We start from the raw sequence: 24,969 nt of genomic DNA, 5'->3' as shown, positions 1-24,969 counted from the left end.
CGTACTAGGATAATATAGTTAGTTGAACAAATAAAGTCTAATAAAGCTGTAGTACCAAGATGACAAAAACCAACCTTTAAGCTGCCTGAGGGACAACAATTTAGTGCAAAACAAAAAAGGAGAAAGAATGATATTGTACATTGTTTTATGCATTACTGTTTTATTTACCATCAGCACTTAGTTATGTAAGTCAAGGGAAATGTTCCACACACAGGCAAATTTTAAAAATAAAATGTACTTTATTTGAATGAGCCGAAAACATTTCATAAGGTCATACAAATGTGTTGTTTTAACTTTTAGCTAAAAATCATAAAATCTTATAACGTTATGCAACCAGAAATGACCAATGTTCCAAAGGGTCCCAAAAAGGGGTGGGGGGGGGGGGGGGGGGGTGGGGATACTTGGATAACACCTTTTTTTTTTTTTAACAATGTAGGCCATTTTTATGATGTGATGCATGGACACATTGGGGTCTGACAGAGCAGGAGGTGCTCCTTTATAGAGGCTTTGGTTTTCTAACACACAGAAGGGGGAAAGAGGGGGCAGACACTACGATTATCAAAAAACAAAAAAACAATTAAACAAAACTGTTACCACACTGCTGTGAGACCCTAACCTAAACATCCATAGGCAACACGTGGCAGAGGAATCCCATAATATACCACTCCTTCTCCTGACATGCTGCTCTTTCCTTCCCATTGTTGAGAGTATGCAAAAGTAGAGCCTGTGGGGCTCCACGGGCTCTACTTTTGCATATTCATGTTTCCCAGGGGGCAATGCACCTAGGACTTCACTGCATTGAGTGCTTTCACTAGCAGCCGGCAGTGTTGTCGTTTGGCTGGTCTCCCTGAGTTCAGCAATCTGTTTCTCTTATTGTTGAGAGTAGATTGTCTAGGTTACCAACCCCTCTCTGCTCCAAAAACAGTGGTCTGGCTGGTGTGTATGTATATATATATATATATATGTAATGTAAATGTATAGGAAACAGTGTATATATACTTATATAGATGTGTATACTATATCTATATATAAACCCTGTCAGACTACTGTTTTTAAAGCAAAGTGGGGGTCTGTAACTTACGCAACCCGTTGACAACAATTAGAGGGAAAAAGCAGCACATTAGGAGGAGGCAAGATTGCTAAATAAATGTATTTGCAAAAGTATTTAACTTCCCAAGCCGTTCAAATTTAGCTTCATTAGTTGAGCTGAGAACACCCCTTTAAAGGAGAAGTCCTGTGAAATTTTAAAATAAGGGAGATGCGGAAAAATAATATTCAAAGTACTCTTAATTGTCTCCGGCGGCTGTCAAGGGGACCCGGCAGCAATGCTACAGGGCACAGGGAAGGGTAAGAATTAGAGATGAGCGAACCTTGAACATGCTCGAGTCGATCCGAACCCGAACTTTCGGCATTTGATTAGCGGTGGCTGCTGAAGTTGGATAAACCCCTAAGGCTATGTGGAAAACATGGATATAGTCATTGGCTGTATCCATGTTTTCCAGACAACCTTAGAGCTTTATCCAAGTTCAGCAGCCAGCGCTAATCAAATACCGAACGTTCAGATGGACTCGAACCCGAACTCTGTTCGCTTATCTCTAGTAAGAATGCATTGTTTTCTTTTTTTCTCCACCCCCCCTCCCCCTGGCTTTCTCCCTTTTTTCAATTTCACAGGACTTCCTCTTTAAAGGGGTTAACCAGGATTGGAAAAAAATATAGCTGCTTTCTTCTAGAAATAGCACCACAACTGGTCCTTAAGTGTGTGTGGTATTGCAGCTCAGCTCCATGTAGCCTAGTTGTAATACCACACACAACCTGAGGACAGGTGTTATGATGTTTTCAAGGAAAGCAGCTATGTTTTTGTTTTTAAATCTTGGATAAAACTTCAAAGGCATTGCACAGGAATAGGAACAGGTTGCCTTCTTCGAGAAACAGCGCCACAACTTATCCAGAGGTTGCATGCAGTACTGCAGCTGTTACATTTATTTTAATAGTTATGACCTGAAATATTAGACACAGGTCTATGCACATGCCTTGCGCTTTTTCTAGGAGAAAGTATCCATTTAATTATGTACAATGACATATTGTCTTTTACTCATAAGCAAATATTGTATAATTATTTCAACATGTGTGGTAGCTAAATCAAATAAAACAAAAATCTATATACAATAATTAGTATGGAAGAAACAAGAGTCATACAAAAAAATTGTAAATGTAATGTAAAAATGTAAATTTTTCACATAAACATACAACCCATTACTGCACCTTGATAAAGTCCCAAACACATGCATTAAGGGAGCAAGAGGAATATTCTGGTAGTCCTCCGATTCTGTGCAGGAAGGCAGCAGGAGTGACACTCAGACTGTCCCTGTGTGCTACCTGCGGCTCTGGATAGCATTTAGCTGATGCTTTAGATTAATAGCTTGTTTCAGGAGGCCTTCAATGCTCTTGAAATGCACACTGCTAAATGTCATACTTCTAACAGCACTGGGCAAAGAGATAATAAATGAAAAGGTTATTGGACATATCCACATTTTTTTTCAATTCTTTGCTGTAAAAAAAAAAAAAGTTTAAAGTGCATGTATCATGAAATCGAATGTCATACGGTACAATGTGTAATATAGTAGGGGACACATTGTTACTGAACATTTGTTGGGTAGCCAGTGCTGTTTATGCAAATAAGCATCCTTAAGACAGCGGAATTGCTGAAATTATTATCCTGGAGTTAGTCCCATATGTAGCCAGCTGACAGTGTAGGTGAAACTATTATACAGGGAACCTGCCCTCCCCCCGTGCCAGGGCAGAGCCCGGCTCACCCCCCCCCCCCCCCCGGTGGAGACCCTTATACTTACCCCGTCCCGCTCCCGGACCCACTCCCGTTGCAGAGATATAGCCATCGGAAGCCCATCTCTGATGAGCGCGCGATGGGCTTCCGATGGCGATATCTCTGTAATGGGAGCGGGTCCAGGAGCGGGACTTCATGCACGGGGTAAGTATAAGGGTCTCGTGGGGGGGGGGGGGAAATTAATGGGATACCACAATGAACAAAGCCTTAATAAACTACATGTAAATATTTGATTTTCAAAGCACTTAAAGGAGAAGTCCTGCTTTTTTGAAAATTCAGCAGCCAGTAGGGGAGAATTTGATAACAAGTACAAACCTACCTCTCCCCGTGACCGCGGTGAACAACAGGGTCAGGCACTCCAGCGCAGACATGTCACAACCCGGCTGATGGACTGGCCGCTTAGCCAGTAAGTGACTGGGGCAGGACCCCTGCCGGCAGGGTTCCAGAGGTCGGTCCCACTGCTCACCGCGGGCACAGGGAGAGGTAAATTAGTACATGCAACCAATTTCCCCCCCCTGCCGGATTTTCAAAACGGCCAGACTTCTCCTTTAATGTTATGTCATGGCGCTCAATTTTTTAAAATGGAAAAGGATAGTAAGATGAGGACAGATACAAAGTACTCACTGACTGACACATACAAATATTCAATGTTAGAATAAAAAGTAAAAAAAACCTGGAACACGTACCTGCATGCATACTCCACGGTGTATACAGACCCCTGACTTTGTTCTTCCCAGTTCTGCATATCTGCCTACACAAAGAAAAGAGCAGCTGTTTCACAGTAGCAATGAATATTAAATTGCAAGCAACCTAAAGGGAAACTAACAGCAGGTAAGAAGACTCTAACCTACTGTTACATTCCCATAGAGCAGGAGGTGCTGAGGAAGTAGGTTCAATTTTATGTTTTATTAATAAATAATGTGTTTATTAGGCACTATGGTGCACTGGATGAATATTCATGAGGTGAGCAGATCGGTGATTAAAGAGGGGGTGTCACAAAGCAAAGAACGTTAAATTAGATATTTAGTATTTACAGATTGGTGCACCAAGAACTATAATACCACCCTATTAACATAGTAACAAAACGGAGGATTGAAGGAAAATGGCACCGAGAATTAAGGTAAGAAAACTACCTTCTTCCCCAATGTCAGTAGGAATGGAACAGCAGTTACAGTGTTCTAACTTCCTGTCAGTTTCGCTCTAAATTATACTTCATGCCACAGTAATGAAAAATGCCAAGTGCCATGGCACAGATTAGCGACAGATGATTTACATTTTTTTTTTAACTGCACTAAAAGTCTGCAACTAACTATACAATGCATATAAAACTCCAGGTGCATACAGGGGAAAATTAGAAAACCTGCAGCATGCTCAATATGGTGGACATTTTGCCAAATTTGCTGCATTGCAATTGAATGGGTGAAAGTTTCAGAATATTATGGAATAACCTACAGGAAACATTAAGTGAAAAGACTAGATATACAGCTCACTAAGCTTTATTCAAAGGCTTTTGTCATCATTTCATCCAAGTAGAGTTCTCTTTATTACACTTCCCAATGTTTCCGGTATTCTAGCCTCTCTCAAGCCTGACAAATGCCTGCTGAAATGCTAACTGGAAATGAGAACTGAAATGTTGCAAGGTCTAATAACTCTTCTTTGGGTGTACTGCAGTGAATTACAGGTGGGAAAAGACTGAAATGCAAACTTGCCAAGCTAGGTCATGGCCTCCCTAGGTTGTTTGGAGTTGTAATGTAAGGAACTTCTCTATGCATCTGATTACTTCCTAATTCCCTCTCTGAACTGTGACCCTGCTGTTATTATTCAAGAGTGCAGACACTTTCCCACAACCCTCCTATTTGCATGTAAAGTAAAATCCAACTGTTAGTACTAAATGGAACACATCAGGTGACTGCAACTGAACCTAGTGGAGCCTGGTGGGCCTTAAAGTAACACTGTCTCCCCCTTTTTTGCATTCTGACTTCTCTACACAGGTGTAATGAGTAAATTTAGCAGTTTTCACACTTATTTTATATCATACATCATGCTGCTTGTTCAAGTAAAAATTGATCTTATCAACTGCAGATTGGGCGCAGCTTCACGGCAACAACGCCACTTAGCCCCGCCCCTCATAGCGTAATAGGCACATAGGCCCCACTCCCTCATCGACCATTGGAACAGGCTGGCCTAAAGGTCTAGGCCCCACCCCCTTTAGGTCAGCCCACATCAATGGGCAACGAGGGAACGGGGCACAATCTGCAGATGATAAAAGATCACTTTTTACTTGAACAAGCACCATGACGTATTATATAAAATAAGGTATGAAAACTGCTTAATTTACCATTTACACCTGTGTAGAGAAGTCAGAATGCAAAAAGGGGGTGACTCTCACTTAAACCAAGGGCAACAGGTTATCAAAACTAAGCAACACATGGGGGATTAGTGAGTCAATACCTCTCAAATTATATATTTTAAGAAATGTTTGTAAATTTAAGATATGTTTCATTTAAAATAATGCATCAGTATAGACCTAGTTTTCTTTGTGACACTACCCCTTTAATAATTATAGCTGTTTCCTAGTACAGATGACCTCAACAATCAGCAGTCAACAATGAAGAACACAGGTGGCTAAGCTCTACCTAAGGGTGCCTTCACACCTGCCCAGCCGCAGCCACTGATTGGCCAGGCGGGAGAGCAGGACAGGTAATGTATACAGAGCGGAGCAGGAGGCGGGCGGCATCAGAAGGGGTAAAGTGGCCGGCAGATTTACATACACACAGCGGTCGTTCAGACCACTGCGTGTATGTAATGACAGTGATCTGCCAGGACCTAGCCGACTCTCAGCGTTATTAACGCTGCGAGTCGTTAGGTGTGAAGGCACCCTAAAGGAGATTTCCTAGAATCAAGTAAAATATGACTAATCTGAAATACTGCACTCTCAGGTGCAAAGCAAACACACATACACAATCTTACAATCCTGAGTTACGCTACCCACCTTGTGCTGAGCCAGTTCTGGAAGAGACCGGCGGACATGTTCTTGAAGCCTATATAAAGCCACAGAAGGCTCATTGGCGAGGACATACATGCTCTCAGTAAACTTATCCGTTACTAGAAGAAAACAAAAGACTTTCTATACACTCGGATACAAATACAGAAATAGACACAACAGGACAGAATTAAGAAAAATGTCACCGATGAGCTGCTGTTCCCTAGGTGTGTGTGTCCTATTTTTTTTTATCACCACTAGAACACCTTACATCTTATCACTTTTTTTAAAGAAAGGCCTTAGATTAATAGGACAAAAAATATTTCATTCAAAATTAATACTCCACCGTAGGGCTGGGCGATTAATCGAATTAATTCGATTAATTCGCCCAGAAGGTTAGAAACGATTTGATTTTTTGTGAAAATCGTAAATTCGATTTTCACAAAAAATCATTGCGGGCAGAGAAGCGCGGAGAGTCAGTCGGGCGGGCGGACGGGAGGTGCAGGTGCCGGGCGGGAGATGGAGGGCGGGCAGCACTGCGTGGAGGTGCCGGCCGGGCATGAGGTGCAGGTTACGGCCGGCGGGAAGTGAGGGGGCGGCGCTGCGTGGAGGTGCCGGGCGGGCGGGAAGTGCGGCGAGGTGCAGGTCGGTCGGCAGTCCCCCAGAGCCGCGACCGACCTTCCCCAGCTGTACACATAGCGTTCCGTTCCCCTACCGGCCACACATGCAGGTCCCGGTCTCTGCAGGAGGTTGCAGGGACTGTAGTGGTGATAGCGTCGCTGCCATTACTGGAGCTGTACAGCAGGATCTTCACCCCTGATCCCGCTGTACAGCTCCAGTAATGGCAGCGACGCTATCACCACTACGGTCCCTGCAGCCTCTTGCAGAGACCGGGACCTGCATGTGTGGCCGGGGTGAGGGGAGGAGGGCTATGTGTACTCCTTTTTCCAATCATTCCCAGCTTCCCCAGCCCCCCTCCATCTCCCCCAGTCGCCCTCCGTCACCCCCAGTCGCCCTCCGTCACCCCCCAGTCCCCCTCCGTCACCCCCCAGTCCCCCTCCGTCACCCCCCAGTCCCCCTCCGTCACCCCCCAGTCCCCCTCCGTCACCCCCCAGTCCCCCTCCGTCACCCCCCAGTCCCCCTCCGTCACCCCCCAGTCGCCCTCCGTCACCCCCCAGTCGCCCTCCGTCACCCCCCAGTCGCCCTCCGTCACCCCCCAGTCGCCCTCCGTCACCCCCCAGTCGCCCTCCGTCACCCCCAGTCCCCCTCCGTCACCCCCAGTCCCCCTCCATCCCCCCCTAGCTGCCCATCTATACCTGTACTACTACTACTACACCCCTCATCTATACCTGTACTACTACTACTACACCCCTCATCTATACCTGTACTACTACTACACCCCTCATCTATACCTGTACTACTACTACTACACCCCTCATCTATACCTGTACTACTACTACTACACCCCTCATCTATACCTGTACTACTACTACTACACCCCTCATCTATACCTGTACTACTACTACTACACCCCTCATCTATACCTGTACTACTACACCCCTCATCTATACCTGTACTACTACTACACCCCTCATCTATACCTGTACTACTACTACACCCCTCATCTATACCTGTACTACTACTACTACACCCCTCATCTATACCTGTACTACTACTACTACACCCCTCATCTATACCTGTACTACTACTACACCCCTCATCTATACCTGTACTACTACTACACCCCTCATCTATACCTGTACTACTACTACACCCCTCATCTATACCTGTACTACTACTACACCCCTCATCTATACCTGTACTACTACTACACCCCTCATCTATACCTGTACTACTACTACACCCCGCATCTATACCTGTACTACTACTACACCCCTCATCTATACCTGTACTACTACTACACCCCTCATCTATACCTGTACTACTACTACACCCCTCATCTATACCTGTACTACTACTACACCCCTCATCTATACCTGTACTACTACTACACCCCTCATCTATACCTGTACTACTACTACACCCCTCATCTATACCTGTACTACTACTACACCCCTCATCTATACCTGTACTACTACTACACCCCTCATCTATACCTGTACTACTACTACACCCCTCATCTATACCTGTACTACTACTACACCCCTCATCTATACCTGTACTACTACTACACCCCTCATCTATACCTGTACTACTACTACACCCCTCATCTATACCTGTACTACTACTACACCCCTCATCTATACCTGTACTACTACTACACCCCTCATCTATACCTGTACTACTACTACTACACCCCTCATCTATACCTGTACTACTACTACTACACCCCTCATCTATACCTGTACTACTACTACTACACCCCTCATCTATACCTGTACTACTACTACTACACCCCTCATCTATACCTGTACTACTACTACTACACCCCTCATCTATACCTGTACTACTACACCCCTCATCTATACCTGTACTACTACTACTACACCCCTCATCTATACCTGTACTACTACACCCCTCATCTTTACCTGTACTACTACTACTACACCCCTTATCCACTATACCTCCACTACTAAACACACAAAGAAGATCTCCTATACTATATGGGGGCCCAGAATGGCACACAGGGGGCTTGTCTACTACAGGGGAGCACTGTTACAGTGAGAAGCAATACAGTTGTCTCAAATGTCATTAAAATAGTATCTGATGCTGCAAGGACAAAACTATTCTGTTTATTTAGCAAAAAGGAAAAAAAAAAAAAAAAAATCGAGATTTAAATCGAGAATCGTCCAAAATTTTTTAAAAAAATCGAGATTTTATTTTTTGGCCATATCGCCCAGCTCTACTCCACCGTCACAAAACACCACAATTACTGGTGCTCACTTACTGCGGGACCCTGTTCATCACAGAACGTAGAAAATGGTGCTGTAAGTACGGCCATAATGGACATATCATGCACGTGGTGGTGTAAGGGGCCTATTCCACGGAGCGAATCGGAGTGATAATCATCCGAAACGGCCCAATTCGGCCGATTATTGCTCCGTGGAATAGAGAGAATGATCAGCCGATGATCGTGTCATCGGCTGATCGTTCATTTAGGTTCAGACCTAAAATCATCGTTCGCCACCCGCGCATCGCTACGGTGGAATAGCAATGTGCGGCGGCGACCGACGATTTTAGCAGCATCATACATTACCTATCCGGGCTGCAGGTCTTCTCCTTCTCCCGGGGTCCCGCGCGCAGCAGCTTCAGAGCGGCGGTCCCGGACAGTGATTGGCTGAGCGGTCTGTCAGTTCAGACAGCCCCGCACCGAAGCTGCTGCGCGCAGGACCACGGGAGAAGACCTGCAGCCCGGACAGGTAATGTATGGTGCAAGAACATCGATAACTATGTCCCTGCAGCCCTCACTTAACGATCGGGGCCGTGGAATAGGCCCAGTAAACGAGCGCCGATCTAGCAGATCGGCGCTCGTTTACATCGTTGATCGGGCCCCCATCGGCCCGTGGAATAGGACCCTAAGTATGGCCATAATAGACATATCATGCACATGTAAGTCTGGCCATATCAGGTACATGGCAGTGAAAGTCTGGCCATATCAGGTACATGGCGGTGAAAGTCTGGCCATATCAGGTACATGGCGGTGAAAGTCTGGCCACATCAGGTACATGGCGGTGTAAGTCTGGCCATATCAGGTACATGGCGGTGTAAGTCTGGCCATATCAGGTACATGGTGGTGTAAGTTTAGACATATCAGGTACATGGTGGTGTAAGTCTGGCCATATCAGGTACATGGTGGTGTAAGTCTGGCCATATCAGGTACATGGTGGAGTAAGTCTGGCCATATCAGGTACATGGTGGTGTAAGTCTGGCCATATCAGGTACATGGCGGTGTAAGTCTGGCCATATCAGGTACATGGCGGTGTAAGTCTGGCCATATCAGGTACATGGTGGTGTAAGTCTGGCCATATCAGGTACATGGTGGTGTAAGTCTGGCCATATCAGGTACATGGTGGTGTAAGTTTAGACATATCAGGTACATGGTGGTGTAAGTCTGGCCATATCAGGTACATGGTGGTGTAAGTCTGGCCATATCAGGTACATGGTGGTGTAAGTCTGGCCATAAAAGGTACATGGTGGTGTAAGTCTGGCCATATCAGGTACATGGTGGTGTAAGTCTGGCCATATCAGGTACATGGTGGTGTAAGTCTGGCCGTATAGACATATCAGGTACATGGTGGTGTAAGTCTGGCCGTATAGACATATCAGGTACATGGTGGTGTAAGTCTGGCCATATCAGGTACATGGTGGTGTAAGTCTGGCCATATCAGGTACATGGTGGTGTAAGTCTGGCCATATCAGGTACATGGTGGTGTAAGTCTGGCCATAAAAGGTACATGACCCCAGTGATGTGACGTTTTCTATGATGTTGTAAAGGATTATGGGTCACAGATCCTTATCCAGTGTGCTGCAAGGTCCAACCAACGATGGTGCTTGTAGGAGCCGATAGAAAAGGGGGCCCCAGCCTACTAGACAAGGATGCCCGTTACACCTACACACAGCCGTGCAGCCCGCCCTGGGCATTTCATCTGTGGCTCCCACCTGGGCGGCTTGGGACTTGCAGAAGGTTTGCGGCAGGGTGGTGGATCCAGATTCCCCCTATAAATCTCCCCCATATACCTTTCTTAACCTTTATCTGCATCTCCTGCTCCTCCATGACCAGCGCTCACCCGGGCAGATCTAATGATAGCTGCTCCCGGCCGGCGCACCACTGGTCCGTCCCCAATTGCAGTCCGGACACAACAAGGTTTACAGTTCCGGCTCTGAGAGCTGCGCGCCCCCAGCACTCCACTTGTTGCAGGGACACCACTGATCCCAGCAGGTCGCTACACTACATCACCACAGCTTGTCCAGGAAAACGATACATCTAACTAAACTATAGCGAATAGCGAGCGGGACTGTATTATCGGCCAATCAGAGGCCGCGTGCTGCCGTCCAATCAGAAGGCGCCTCACATCCGAACCAGGAAGTGTGCGCGCGCGGATCTGGCTGGTTTAACTCTTGCCATGCTGCCCATCAGGAGGGAGCTGCGTCTTTAAGAGCCGGGATAAGACGGACGCTGACCGCTCCAATACACGGGTGGTTGGTATGGGATTATTGTTGGGATTTCCCTCATTATATATGGGGCATTGCCGCTCAGCTGCATGTCTATGTGGTTGGATTCGTTCTATTGTTCTCTGTTATCAGCCATACCATCATTGTGAGGCCCCGTTCACATCACGTTTCAGGTCCCCCCCACCTTCTGGTATATGTCAGGCTGTACCACAGAGTTCTCGCCCTGCAGCATACACCTACTCTGTGACAGATGGATCCCCACTGTATATATGTAGTTTTTGTCTTTGTTTTAGATTGTTTCCTTTTGCTGTATATAAGTCATCTAGTTGGTGCCTAACAGAAAAGTATATGTTGCAGTATAGGCCAATGGGAAATGGATTCTGTGGTGTGACATACAGCATTTTTTTGGCATCTTTTAATGTATGTTTTTATGTTATGGAAGCGTAAGTGTGAACGCCGCCTCATAGGGTATAAAGACACGGTAGACTACGTTTTATTGTCTACAAGTAAAATATAGAAGCTTGTGAAGCAAACTGAATGTAGTCACATATACTATGTTTGGTCCGTTAAAGTGTACGGCCACACTGTGAGTACACTGTGGTATACACCGGGGGAGGTGTACATATACAGGTGGAGGAGACCTGAAGCCTCATGTAAATAGGGCCCTATTCCACGGGCTACTGACAGGAGCAAACGAGCGCTTTTAGCGCTTGTTTACTCCTCGTTCACCACTCGCTGCTGCCGCTATTCCACACGGCAGCAGCGAGCGGGTAAGTGTGGGAGGGGCCGCGGGGGGGCTGCCCGGGTGATCGCTGATCGTCCGGGCAGCCCATAGGATACAGCAGCGTCTGCTGCCGACGCTCCTATTCCATGGAGCGCCGGCAGCAGATCGCTGCTATATCAGTCATTTGGTTTTCAACATGTTGGAAGCCAAACGACTGCAACAATCAGCTGACATGAACGATGTCGGCTGATCGTTGCTGTCAACTCCACGGGACGATTATCGGACGAATACGGCCGATAATCGTTCCGTGTAATAGGGTCTTAAGAAAGAGGAGTGTTATCTTTATGTTTACTCAGAATTTATTAGCAGAAAGCCAGCAAATAAACTTGACAACTCAAATCAGTGAACAGAAGGTACGTTACAAAGGCATAGAGTACAACCTTGATACATAGCACATCATGTGTTCCATAACATATGAAACAGAGTAAAACGAATAATGTAACACACTATAGCTACGCGTCAGCACTGTAGAAATATGCAAACCAAAGCACCCTTAGGTGCTATAATTTTTATAAAGATAAGTACGGAAAAGCAGAGTGCCCTTGGCAGGCCATTCGGATATAGCCAGTGTACAAAGAGCACAAAGGCAATACAACAAGGGCAAGAAGAGAGGAGAAAAGCAAAGATAAAGAAGAGGAGTGTTATCTTTAAGGGCTCATGCACACCGAGCAAAAGACGAGGAATTGAAGAGGAATCTGCTCTTAAATTCTGCTTGAAATTCCTCCCGTAAAAGAATGAACAGAGCAATGTCCTATTGTGTTCAATGGGATTTCCACTCTGTTATTCACACTGCAGAATGTCCGAGCAGAATTTTCTGCCCCAGATCTGCTTTCTGCCTCAAAGAAGTGACATGTCACTTCTTTGGGTGGATTCTGCTAGAGGAACCCTATAGAAGTCAATGGGGCTTGAATTCTGCTTAAAATTCAGCTTAAATTCCACTTACATTCTGCTTGAAATCTGCTCAAATTCAGCTTCTCTTCTGCTCCTATTCTGCCAGAACAGGAATTTCATGCAGAAATCTTTCCTCTTCAATTCCTCGTCTTTTGCTCAGTGTGCATGAGGGTGGGTTTACACTGAGGAATTGTAGAGGAAAGTTTTCTGCTTGAAATTCTTCGCCTATTTAGCTCTGGCATAATAGCAGCAGAATTTGAGTAGAATACAAGCAGAATTTAAGCCCCCATTGACTTCTATAGGATTTCTCTAGCAGAACCTGCCCAAATAATTGACATGTCACTTCTTTAGGGTATGTGCACACTGAGCAATTCTCAAGGAATTGAAGCAGAAAGTTTTCAGGCAGAATTCAAGCAGAATTTAAGCCTCCCATTGACTTCTATAGGATTCCTCTAGCAGATCTACAGCAGAAAATTCTGCTTGGAAATTCTTAATACAAAAAATAATTCCAATTTGCAGGTAAATACTAAATAAGTCGCATGTGCAAAACAATATATCCTGCATATCAATCAGTACCAATATTACAAGGAAAACTCAATACACTACCAAAATATACCAAAAGAACACTGAATGAGCATAAATTCCTTAATTCAAAAATATTCCTTTATTAATAAAAATATAAAGTGAAGATGTCATAGATAAAAAATGAGGGAAAAGGTGATGACAGTACAAAAAACCAGGGGATACAGAAACAACTATGGGTCAAAAGACTATTTGTGTAGATGTATTCCATATACAAAGGGCGCAAATAAGTTAATATAATAAATACCAAAATCCCAATAAGTCTATCATACAAGGTGCATCAATACACATTATAACTCATTCTCTAGACACAAATGGGATCTGTAAACATAACACACATAAATTTGCCACCAGCCCGAAAGAAATTACTGTGAGATGTTTAAAAATGCAGATTAACCAGTCTTACCCATATTTCTGTTCCCCTGGCACACCCCGACGCGCGTTTCGCAGATGACCACTTTATCAAGGGGCCCCTTGATGCCCCTTGATAAAGTGGTCATCTGCGAAACGCGCGTCGGGGTGTGCCAGGGGAACAGCAATATGGGTAAGACTGGTTAATCTGCATTTTTAAACATCTCACAGTAATTTCTTTCGGGCTGGTGGCAAATTTATGTGTGTTATGTTTACAGATCCCATTTGTGTCTAGAGAATGAGTTATAATGTGTATTGATGCACCTTGTATGATAGACTTATTGGGATTTTGGTATTTATTATATTAACTTATTTGCGCCCTTTGTATATGGAATACATCTACACAAATAGTCTTTTGACCCATAGTTGTTTCTGTATCCCCTGGTTTTTTGTACTGTCATCACCTTTTCCCTCATTTTTTATGTATGACATCTTCACTTTATATTTTTATTAATAAAGGAATATTTTTGAATTAAGGAATTTATGCTCATTCAGTGTTCTTTTGGTATATTTTGCTTGGAAATTCTGCAGTGTGAACAACAGAGCAGAAAACCCATTGAACACAATGAGACATTGCTCTGTACATATTTTACAGGAGGAATTTCAAGCTTAAATTCCTCTTCAATTCCTCACCTAATTCCTCGCCTTTTCCTCAGTGTGCACATACCCCTATATGCAGAAAGTGGATCAGCGGCAGAAAATTCTGCTAGGAAATTCTGCAGTGTGAACAACAGAGCAGAAATCCCATTGAACACAATAGGACATTGCTCTGTACATATTTTACGGGAGAAATTTCAAGCTGAAATAAGAGCGTGTTGCTCTTTAATTCCTCACCCAGACGCAATTGTGCGGAAAAATTCCGCCGCGCTCAGTGTGCTGCTTTGAGTGAAAGAGAGGGCACGCGCTTGTCCGCTGCCTCCGCTCAAAAGAAATCACATGTTAATTCTTTGAGCGGAGAGTAGAGGAAGCGGACGAGCGCACGCTCTCCCATTCTCTCAAAGCAGCACACTGAGCGCGGCGGAGAGCTCCGCCGTGGAATTACGCTGTGTTTACTCAGTGTGAACTGGCTCCTATTCCTCAGTGTGAACCAGTTACCATTCTTCCCAGCACCCCAGCTGCTGGCCCTTCAGCCATCATTAAACTACAACTCCCATCATGGGAGTTGTAGTTCTGTAGCAGGTGGATAGATACAGTCTGAGAACACAGACCTAGAGGAATGTTGTGTATCTGAGAACCTCCATGTTTGGCAATACGGTACGATGTTTAAGCCAACATACACTGCACACTTCTCTTGATTGATTGCAGTCCACTGCAGAAAGTTTTTATTAATATCAATCCCTGCTTAAGTAAAAAAAATTCTAAATGTATGTAAGGGAAATCTTCCCCAAAAGCCGCCTTTTTTTTTCTTCTGTAGAGTTGGGCTCTAAATTTATAATTAGTAACATAAATTGTGTAGAGATTTTGGCGCTACACCTCCTGGAGGTCGTGCTAGCACTAGAGATGAGCGAATCTCTAGCACGCTCAGGTACATCCGAACCCCAGCGTGCGTCATTTGATTACTGGTGGCTGCAGAAGTTGGATGCTGCCCTAAGACTTTGTGGAAAACATGGATACAGCCATAAGTTGTATAAGGGTACAAACACGCAGCAGATACGCAGCAGATTTGATACTGTGTTCAGTTATTTAGATCTAATCTGCTGCGTATCTGCTGCATATCTGCTGCGTATCGCAGCAGTAAATATGCAGCGTATAAGCTGTGTGTGTTTGTACCCTAAGGGCCACATGTATCATCCGGCGAATGGATGATTTTCGGCGGAAAGTGCCGATTTGCGTCTTTTTTTAAGCAAAAATGGCGGATTTGCGAATAAAATATTCGCAAATCGGCACTTTCCGCCGAGTACGCCAGGGGGCGGAAAAGGGGCGGAGAGTGGGCGGAACAGAGGGCGCGGACTCAGAGTCCACGCGATTTATCATCCGTTCCGCCAAAATGTACGCCGAAAACCTACTCCAGTCCTCAGCTGGCGTAGGTTTTCGGCGGTGCGCAACGGCGCACGGGATTTATGTAGAGGCAGTCCGCCTCTACATAAATCTCCGTAGCGCCGGAGCTGCGGGGGCATTTTTACGTCCGGCGTAAAAAACGCCGGACTTAATAAATGCCTCCCTAAATGTTTTCCAGGATTCCCTAGGGCTGCATCCAACTTCTGCAGCCTTCGGTATTCAAATGATGCACGCTGGGGTTCCGATGGATCCTCTTATCTGTAGTAGCTACCACTGCATCACCATGAAAACATTATCCATGCTCCTCCATGTGCCATGCTGAACCTACAAGGCTTGTAGAGCATAGCTGTACGATTTTTGGACAGAAAATGGTAATTTCCAGAAGCAGGGGACCTTTACTACCACAGAGTGAAGGATTAAAGGGGTTATCCAGCGCTACAAAAACATGGCCACTTTCCCTCTACTGTTGTCTCCAGTTTGGGTGGGGTTTAGAAACTCTGTTCCATTGAAGTAAATGGAGCTTAATTGCAAACCACACCTGAGCTGGAGACAACAGTAGGGGGAAAAGTGGCCATGTTTTTGTAGAGCTGGATAACCCCTTTAAGATGAGGAGATCCGAACCGCAGATCCTTATGATAATATTATATAAGATTCTTATTTATGATGTACGTCATTGAACAATGTCTCAGGTATGTACCTGTCATCAGTATGTTATATTATTTACTTATTGTTTGTAGTTATGGAGTTTGTTGTGGAGTGTAATTATTTTGTTGTTCTTCTCAGATTTCCTGGAAAATATTTAAACTTTTGATAGATGCTGACAAAAGCATTTGACAATTTTTTCTCCCTCCAGGAAGAGCACCATTGCAGGGAAGACACTGTGATGGGAAGGTCCATCTATGTAACTAGGTAGTTGCTCATTACGCTGAAGTGTAACTAATCTTTCGCTGGTGGCAGGGTATGCTGTCCAAACTCTGCTGCCTTGCATTCCCTGTGCAGGTGTACGCTGGGGACAGAATTAATCCAACAGCGCTGTTGATAGCATTGTATCAAGTGGCGCTGCCAGGAGAATTCTGTCTGTGGTGTGCCTGCACAGGGAGAGCATGATAGCAGGATTTTTACAGCGTATCCTGCTGCCAGTGAAAGATCATAGAACTACTGAAAAAAAAAATCCATCTTGATAATCTTTACCAGTGTAATTTTGTTGGTGACCATGGTCAGCAGGGGCTTGTAAATTTAGTTTTCCTTTTCTTTCTTTTTCAGATTCTTGGCCACTAGCGAGAGTTATGCATCGATTGCATTAGGGCTGGTAAATCAATTGTTCCTGGAATTGTAAGGCTGCATTCCTACGGAACACGGACATGGAAGGCCAGTACCAGAGTCCCCCGTGCCCGAACAGCATCTGTAATTAGATGCTGGGAGTCTGGGAAATGTATTCATAAGCGCCGCGCTGTCGTAACAGCACCGCGCCACTGCTTCATCACAGCGTAGCTCTTATGAATACAGTTCCCCAACTCCCAGCATCTAATTACAGATGCTGTCCGGGCACGGGGGGACTCCGGTACTGGCATTCCGTTTCCAGTGTTCCGTTAGGAACATGGGAATGCAGCCTAAATCAAGTGGCACATGCTCCTCACAACTCCAGTCCAGAAGATTTTGTGCATTTTTTTATGTGTTAACTTTGTAAGAACTGTTAATGGTAAGCAGCATCCTTTAGGATCACATTACCTCAACTACACAAAGTACTTTGTCATCCTAATGGCAGTGGCTGTTGCCATCAAAGTCTGTGCCTGTGGTATTATCGGTGGCTCCCAGGGTGCTACTGACATTGAGAGATGGGCAGCAAGTACTGGAAGACCAGGTGACCTCCTCTGTGGATAACAAATCCAGTCCCCTTCACTAATTCATAAGGCCTTTATGCTGATGCCCAATCTGCTTACCTACAGAGGGGTACAGATAACTGGAGGAGAGTTAGCCCGAGGCCGAGCTAGAGAAACTTTATGGACAATTTATACACAATTCTTGAGCAGGACTATGAGAGCCCTGACACACCAGTGGGGGAAACAAACAGCTTTCATTGATTCCAAAGTCAACCTGGCCTCTTATGCACAGGTAGGAGATACTTTTGTGGACAACTTCATGAGGGGAAGAATTCCCATCTTTATGGCAAGCAGCCTGTCTCAATTAATGGATCTCCTATTAAGATTTAGTAATAGGCCACTGCTATTCTGAAGATTTCAATCAGTCATCCTCATCGTATCTTTCCAGAAATTGTATTAATTTAACCTGGAATAGGTTTGTTTTTTACCCTGAGAGTGATCTATCTATATGTGTAGTCAATAGATATTCAAAACAGGAATTAATTTTTTCTAAAACTGTATTTTTTATAACCACTATAAAAACTAGGGGTGCCTAGTTATAAAGATGCTGGTCTTAAATAAAGCCCACCTCCTTAGTAAACCCGACCGGGCCAGTACCTGGTGCAGGCTCTGTGCAACAAATCTACATCTGCTTACAGGAGCTGTATATTTGTATATAACAAAAAGGCCTGCAAGCGGGCATAAATAATGATAAATCAAGCCTGGAAGGAAGGCACGCCAACCCATGTGATCACAGTATACTGTACAGTAACCTATTATATGAAATATTCAGCTGTTTCTAAATGTTTGTTTCATGTGTTCTACATGTTATTTAGAATAATAAATTCATTATTTTTGAGGTGTGGAACCAATTGTCTGCATTTCAATAATTTCTTATGGGAAAATTTGCTTTGGTTTAAGAGTGGATTTGGATTACAAGCCAGAACAAATTAAGCTCGTAATCCAAGGCACTACTGTAATATAGTATAACTCCAAGTAAATCAAACTTCTGTGAAATCAAACTGTCCACTTATGCTGCGTTTACACGGAACGATTATCATGCAAATTCGCAGGATAACGATCAAATTCGAATGATAATCGTACGTGTAAACGCAGCGAACGATCAAACGACGAGCAAGAAATCGCTCATTTTGATCTTTCAACAAGTTCTCAAATTGTCGTTGATCAATTCCCAAAAATTAGCAGATTGTTCCGTGTGAACAGTCGTTCACCGATTTAACCAATGTGTGAGATAGGCTTTAAGTGATCGCAAAATGAATTTCCATACGATATATCGTACCGTCTAAACGCTGATCGTTATGAAAAAAAATTGTTACTCCGACATTGTTAATCGTACGATCGGGCGAATTATCGTTCTGTGTAAACCTAGCATTAGGAAGCAACACTGACTGACAATCAATTTCACATGCTGTTGTGCAAATGGAATAGACAACAGGTGAAAATTATTGGCAATAAGCAAGACACACTTAATAAAGGTGGGGACCACAGATTACTTCTCTGTACCTATGCTTTTTGGCTGACTCTACAACCCACACAAGTGGCTCAGGTAGTGCAGCTCATCCTGGATGGGACATCAGTGTGAGGTGTAGCAAGAAGGTTTGCTGTGTCTGTCAGCGTAGTGTCCAGAGGCTGGAGGCGCTACCAGGAGACAGGCCAGTACACCAGGAGATGTGGAGGAGACTGTAGGAGGGCAACAACCCCACGAATGTGCATGTGTGTGCACAAATGGTTATAAACCGAGGGCCCGACATCCACAGATGAAAGCAGGTTCACACTGAGCACATGTGACAGACGTGACATGGAGAGCGATGGAGACGCCATGGAGAGCGATCTGCTACCTGCATTATCCTTGAGTATGACCAGTTTTGCAGTGGGTCAGTAATGGTGGCATTTCTTTGGAGGGCTGCACATTCCTCCAAGTGCTTGCCAGAGGTAGCCTGACTGCCATCAGGTACTGAGATGGGATCCTCAGACCCCTTGTGAGACCATATGACAGTGCAGTTGGCCCTGGGTTCCTCCTGATGCAGGACAATGCTAGACCTCAAGTGGCTGGAGTGTGTCAGCAATTCCTGCAAGATGAAGGCATTGAAGCTATGGACTGGCCTGCCTGTTCCCCAGACGCCAATCCGATTGAGCACATCTGGGACATCATGTCTTGCGCCATCAATCAACGTCACGTTGCACCACAAACTGTCCAGGAGTTGGCAGATGCTTTAGTTCAGGTCTAAGAGGGGTACCCTCAGGAGACCATCTGCCACCTCATGAGGAGCATGCCCAGGCGTTGTAGGTCATGCACAATACTGAGCCTCATTTTGGCTTGTTTTAAGGACATTACATCAAAGTTGGATCAGCCTTGAGTGTGTTTTTCAACTTTAATTTTGTGTCTCCAAATCCAGGCCTCCATTGGTAAATAAATTTAATTTCCATTGATAATTTTTGTTTGAATTTTGTTTGTTAGCACATTCAACAGAACAAAGTATTTAATAAGAATATTTCATTCAGATTTAGGATGTGTTATTTAAATGTTCCCTTTATTTTCTTTAAGCAGTGTATATCCAAGCTGTAGTAATCTATAATGTTTGCTACAAGCGTGCATATACTATCCCTAAAATACATGGATATGCAAAGAACCTATGTGCAGCAACCCTTTTTTTCCTGAGTCTTTCATAGCTGATGTGCTCAACTATCAATCATCTTTATGCAACAAAATGTAAACCTTTTTATACATATCTGCTATTGAAAAAACATTTTAAAAAACTTTGTTATTTCACTTGGAAATTAGGGCTTCAACATCAATAACCTTACTAGTAGAGTGTGGCTGCTCCTGGGATGCTTTCCCACTACTAAGGTTCTCTACTTCTCTATTTCCACCCCTTTTAAGTGCATTTCTATTTTTTGGGCCAACAACCATTAGCAGTATCGGATGCATGTGAATGGACATGCAGCTTTCCCATAGAATACAGTAGGGGACAGATTGTAAGTGGATTTCATGTGTATATTGGACAGATTTGTGCTGATTGTATAAACTGAGCTTAAAGGGGTAGTGCAGTGCTCGACATTTATTCACTTAATAACACACATTACAAAGTAATACAACTTTGTAATGTGTGTCATTTAAGTGATTGCCCCCCTTCCCGGTGTTCCCCGCCACCCCCGGAAGTGTTGTGCATTATAATCACTGCATCCCAAGATGGCGGCTGGGGTCGGTGAGTACAATGCATCACACTTCCGGGGTGGGGGGAACACGGCAAAGGGGACCATTCACTTAAATAACACACATTACAAAGTTGTATAACTTTGTAATGTGTGTTATTTAGTGAATAAATGTCAAGCATCACACTACCCCTTTAATGCCTTAACAAACCACTTTTTTTCCAAACACAAACATGCAAAAAAATATCAAAACTTTATTGTATATACTTACATTACAAATACAACACTTTTTCCAGACCACTGTTTTATAGTTTGGTGACTACATGACCATATTGTCTTGATGTGCCAACCTTGTACAAAATGCCTGCTTAGCCAGTCACTGGCTGACATGGTTCACTGCATTAATAGGATGATTGGGAAAGGGTTGGGAAATTGGGGCAGATGAGTGTGTGTCATTTTTCATTTTTTTTCAGCACCCAAGGTCCTCACTGAAAAAAAAAAGACACTTCATTCGCAGAAAACCCCTTTAGGTTGCGCGTGTAATTACAGAAATCTGGAAGTTAGATTTGTCTGTAAGGCTGCTATAACACATGGCATTTTTAAAAAAATTTTTTAGGGTGTCTTCAGATACACTGGATCTGCAGTGGATTCGCAGCGAAATCCGCTGCGGATCCAGTGTCAGTGCATCCCTATGAGAATACATAGGGACATCCCGTGGCATGTATGTAAGTTAACTCCCCGGTGGCTGGAGCATACATCACCTCCTCCCCACACCGACTTGCTTCGGGGGTTCTCAGCAGGACGTCCAGCCTAGCCAATCAGTGGATGCAGCGAGGCAGCGCACTGATTGGCTGAGCAGGACCAGCAGACGCCGGGAGCCCTGAAGCTAGCCGGAGCACAGAGCAGGTGATGTGTGCTCTGACCGCCGGGGGGGTTAACTTACATACACGCAGCGGGATGTCAACCCCGCTAGGAAAATGTATTCTCATAGGGATGCACTGACACTGGATCCGCAGCAGATTTCGCTGCGAATCCACAGCGTGAAATCTGCAGTGGATCTGGTGTGTGTAAAAGCACCCTAAAACTGCAGTTCTTGAGCCAAAGGTGGAATTGCTCAGCGCATACAGCAGGAAGTCCTACCTATATTTCCTTTGCTTTTAAATGCACTGTTAGTTTTGGCCCAAACACTGCAGTGTATGACGGCAGCCTGAAAGTATAAAAATACTATAAGCGGAAGCGCTGTTCTATAATTGTGCAATATAATGTGGAATAATCTCATATATAAAAAAAAAATGTGAAATCTTTTCTCTTTCAGCAATGGGAGACCATATTACAGATACCGCGGTCTGTCCCACTATTGATGATCAGAGCATTGTCATCTTAAATATTTATCCCGAAACCCAGAATGGCTCAGACATTGAGGAAGAGGTCACTCAGTTAAACGGTAATGTGAATATGAAATCATAATAAAAGTAACTATCCCCACTGTAGTGTACATTGGTGGTAGACATTAAAGGCTCCGTGCACACAGAGCAAAAGTGGCGGAATTGCGCGGCGGAGAATGTCGCCAGCCTCCCTGTTATAGTGACAGTCTATGGGAGGCTTGCGCGCCTCCTTTCTCCGCACTGAAGAATGAACATGTTATTCTTCAGCCCGGGGAGAGGAGGCTCTCAAGCCTCCCATACAGTATCATTATGACAGGGAGGCTGGCTGAATTCTGCCACTTTTGCTCCGTGTGCGTGGAACCTTAGAAGGGTTTCCTAACTTATACCTCTGATGCTTTCAATATATATTATTATGCATATGTTGTCTAATGGCTCCCATGTAAAAAGAAAAAAAGTATATATAACATCATACTTTTATTTACTGGATGCATAGGTAATTAATACAGATGTTCTGAGCACTACTTGTCAGACCCAATCTGTCTAGCTATTGTGATATGAATGAATGCTGATTTTTATTTTCACAGTTGGCCCATTGAAGTATTCCACAACTCTAACCAACAGACAGCGAGGAAACATGGTATCTGTATTACCAGCAACTCTGGACTGTGAGTTACAAATCTAATGTTTTTTCTGCAGTAAGAGGTTATTTAGGCTTAGAAAAACATGACTGCTCTTTTTCCAGAAATAGCACCACTCTTGTCTGGGTGTGGTTTTGCAGTTCCATTCTATTGAAGTGAATAGAGCCTAATTATAATACCACACGCAACCAAGGGACAGGTGTGGTGTGGTGTTTTTTTTTTTTTTTTTTTAACCTTGGACAATCTCTTTAGTACTGTAGATATAGTTTAGTCATTTGTTATAACTTAGTAGAGTATGGTTTGCAAAGATTACTGTTGCATAGCATTGACCAGTGAGATGGATGCTCAGCTAGTAAAGTCTTCCTCAGGCAGACTTGATGAGCAGAACCATTATGCCTGGTATAGAGGCCTAGTAAAAAGCCTCCAGCAGGCATAGTAACCAAGTGACACACTGCAAATTGCGTTGCAGAGTTGCCAAACACCATATCCTAGGAGTAGGACTTTTCCTTCTAAACATTGCAATTGCAACACCAAGAAGGACAAGCTCTAAGGTTGTGGGCTGCCATTGTTCCTGGGCAGATTTTAACAGCATTTAGTGAAATGTTTTAGAGCAAGCCTCATGGACATAGCGGACAATAGACAGAACCTGTTCCCTTGAGATTAAAGTGAAGCATTACTGAGCATGCTCTGTGACCTGTAAAGAGGTCATTCCACAGGGGGCTGCTCTTGTGTTCTATTGATGCTATCTATCTATTGGTGTCACATGTAGCTGCAATGCTGTACAGATGACTTTACAGAATGAAAACTGCAACATATCAAGATTATTTTATAACATCTTCATGACCCAGGACGTAAATGTACGTCCTGGGCCGGGTAGGGGAGCTCTGAGTGGGGCCGCGTGGCGTGGTCTTATCGCCACGCCCACTAACGAGCCATTTAGATGCAGCTGTCAAAGCTGACAGCTGCATTTAAATGGCTATGTTGTAATTGTACCGATCTGAGGAACATAGATAACAGTTCCATAGTTTTACCATAGGGCAAAGAGTGTAAACATACCCCCCCCCCCCCCAATAAAAATAAATTGTGTTTTATTTTCAAATATTTTTTTTGTTGGTTTTGCAGCATATTTTATGGAAAAATTAAGTCTGCCATTGCAAAGTACAATTAGTGGGGCACAAAATAATGTGGGCTCATGTGGGTCTGTAGGTGAAAAAAGAAAAAACTAAAATTTGCCCAGTCCTGAAGGGGTTAATATAGGTAGAAAAATGGAAAATTACAAAAAACATCACCAAAAAATTCTTTAAAGCGACTCTGTACCCACAATCCGACCCCCCCCCCCCCCCAAACCACTTGTACCTTCGGATAGCTGCTTTTAATCCAAGATCTGTCCTGCGGTCCGTTTGGCAGGTGATGCAGTTATTGTCCTAAAATCAACTTTTAAACTTGCAGCCCTGTGCCCTACAGGAGTATCTGTGCCCTAACTTAGCACCATCCCTCCGTCCCTCCTCCCCACCCTCTTCATCATTGGGAATGCCACTGAAACATTCTCTCCATGCTGAACACTGCACAGGTCCTTAACGATCCAGCCCATGTGCCAGGCTGACACAGGTGATGAATAGGAGGCAATCTGCCTGGAGCATTCCTAATGATGAGGAGGGCGGGGAGGAGAGACAGAGGTTGTGCCAGCCTAATGCATACACACTCTAGGCCACTCCCATAGGGCACGGGGCTGCCAGTTTAAAAGTAAATTTTTAGGACAATAACTGCATCACCTGCCAAATGGACCGCAGGACAGATCTTGGATTAAAAGCAGCTATCCAAAGGTACAAGCGGTTTAGGGGGGTCAGATTGTGGGTACAGAGTCACTTTAAAAATATGTTTAACATAATAATAGTATTTAAACAAAATTTCTGAATAAATCAAGATTAATATTTGGTCTTATTTGTTTATAATTTGGATATCTTTTAAGGGAACCATATCAGCACAATTGTGCTGATATGTTTCCCTGCAGCAGTGTATAGAGCTAATGTGCAATTCGTGGAGCATAACAGCTGTTGCTGCAGGAGTAGCTCTGCCAGGGAGAAAAAGAAGTTTAATCTAGCTGCGCAAGGCCGGGAGAAGGCCAGAAACTAATCATCTGGGCGGGGAGCCGCTTAGGGCTAGTCCCGGCTCTTTCCTGTCAGCACGCAGTGCGGGATGATTGACAGGCAGAGAGGCCACGGTCTCTCTCTGCCTGTCAATCATCCCCACACTGCGCGTTGACAGGCTGAAAGCTGTGAGTAGTCAAAA

The 24,969-nt window shown here is 44.3% G+C and overlaps 2 protein-coding genes across 6 annotated transcripts in view; one reads left to right on the top strand and one right to left on the bottom strand.

Annotated features, from left to right (window-relative positions):
* Window positions 1-158: 158 nt before the first annotated feature.
* On the bottom strand, window positions 159-10,784 carry BORCS8 (BLOC-1 related complex subunit 8). Of its 2 annotated transcripts, none has more exons than XM_069962251.1 (4): window positions 10,574-10,784; window positions 5,835-5,947; window positions 3,529-3,593; window positions 159-2,484 (listed from the first exon to the last, which is right to left on the bottom strand). In XM_069962251.1, exons 2-4 carry the CDS (start codon window positions 5,922-5,924, stop codon window positions 2,373-2,375), a joined length of 267 nt encoding a protein of 88 aa, XP_069818352.1. In that variant the 5' UTR covers window positions 5,925-5,947; window positions 10,574-10,784; the 3' UTR covers window positions 159-2,372. The 2 variants fall into 2 exon arrangements, with proteins under 2 accessions (XP_069818352.1, XP_069818351.1); XM_069962250.1 differs by having other exon boundaries at window positions 160-2,484; window positions 10,524-10,784.
* A 47-nt stretch (window positions 10,785-10,831) lies between these two features.
* The window catches only part of RFXANK (regulatory factor X associated ankyrin containing protein), a 28,508-nt gene continuing 14,370 nt past the window's right edge, over window positions 10,832-24,969 (top strand). The window contains exons 1-3 of one of the 4 annotated variants that reach the window (XM_069962249.1): window positions 10,832-10,985; window positions 21,973-22,101; window positions 22,627-22,707. In XM_069962249.1, coding sequence (XP_069818350.1) covers window positions 21,975-22,101; window positions 22,627-22,707 — 208 coding nt within the window. In that variant the 5' untranslated portion in view covers window positions 10,832-10,985; window positions 21,973-21,974. Of the gene's footprint in view, window positions 10,990-21,972; window positions 22,102-22,626; window positions 22,708-24,969 lie in introns of all 4 variants that reach the window. The other 3 variants (XM_069962247.1, XM_069962245.1, XM_069962246.1) reach the window with 3 other exon arrangements.

Source organism: Dendropsophus ebraccatus, chromosome 3 (genome assembly GCF_027789765.1).
Source record: "Dendropsophus ebraccatus isolate aDenEbr1 chromosome 3, aDenEbr1.pat, whole genome shotgun sequence".
NCBI classification, from domain to species: Eukaryota; Metazoa; Chordata; class Amphibia; order Anura; family Hylidae; genus Dendropsophus; species Dendropsophus ebraccatus.
The sequence above is the reverse complement of the archived record's forward strand: the minus strand, read 5'-3'. Positions and strand labels throughout refer to the sequence as shown.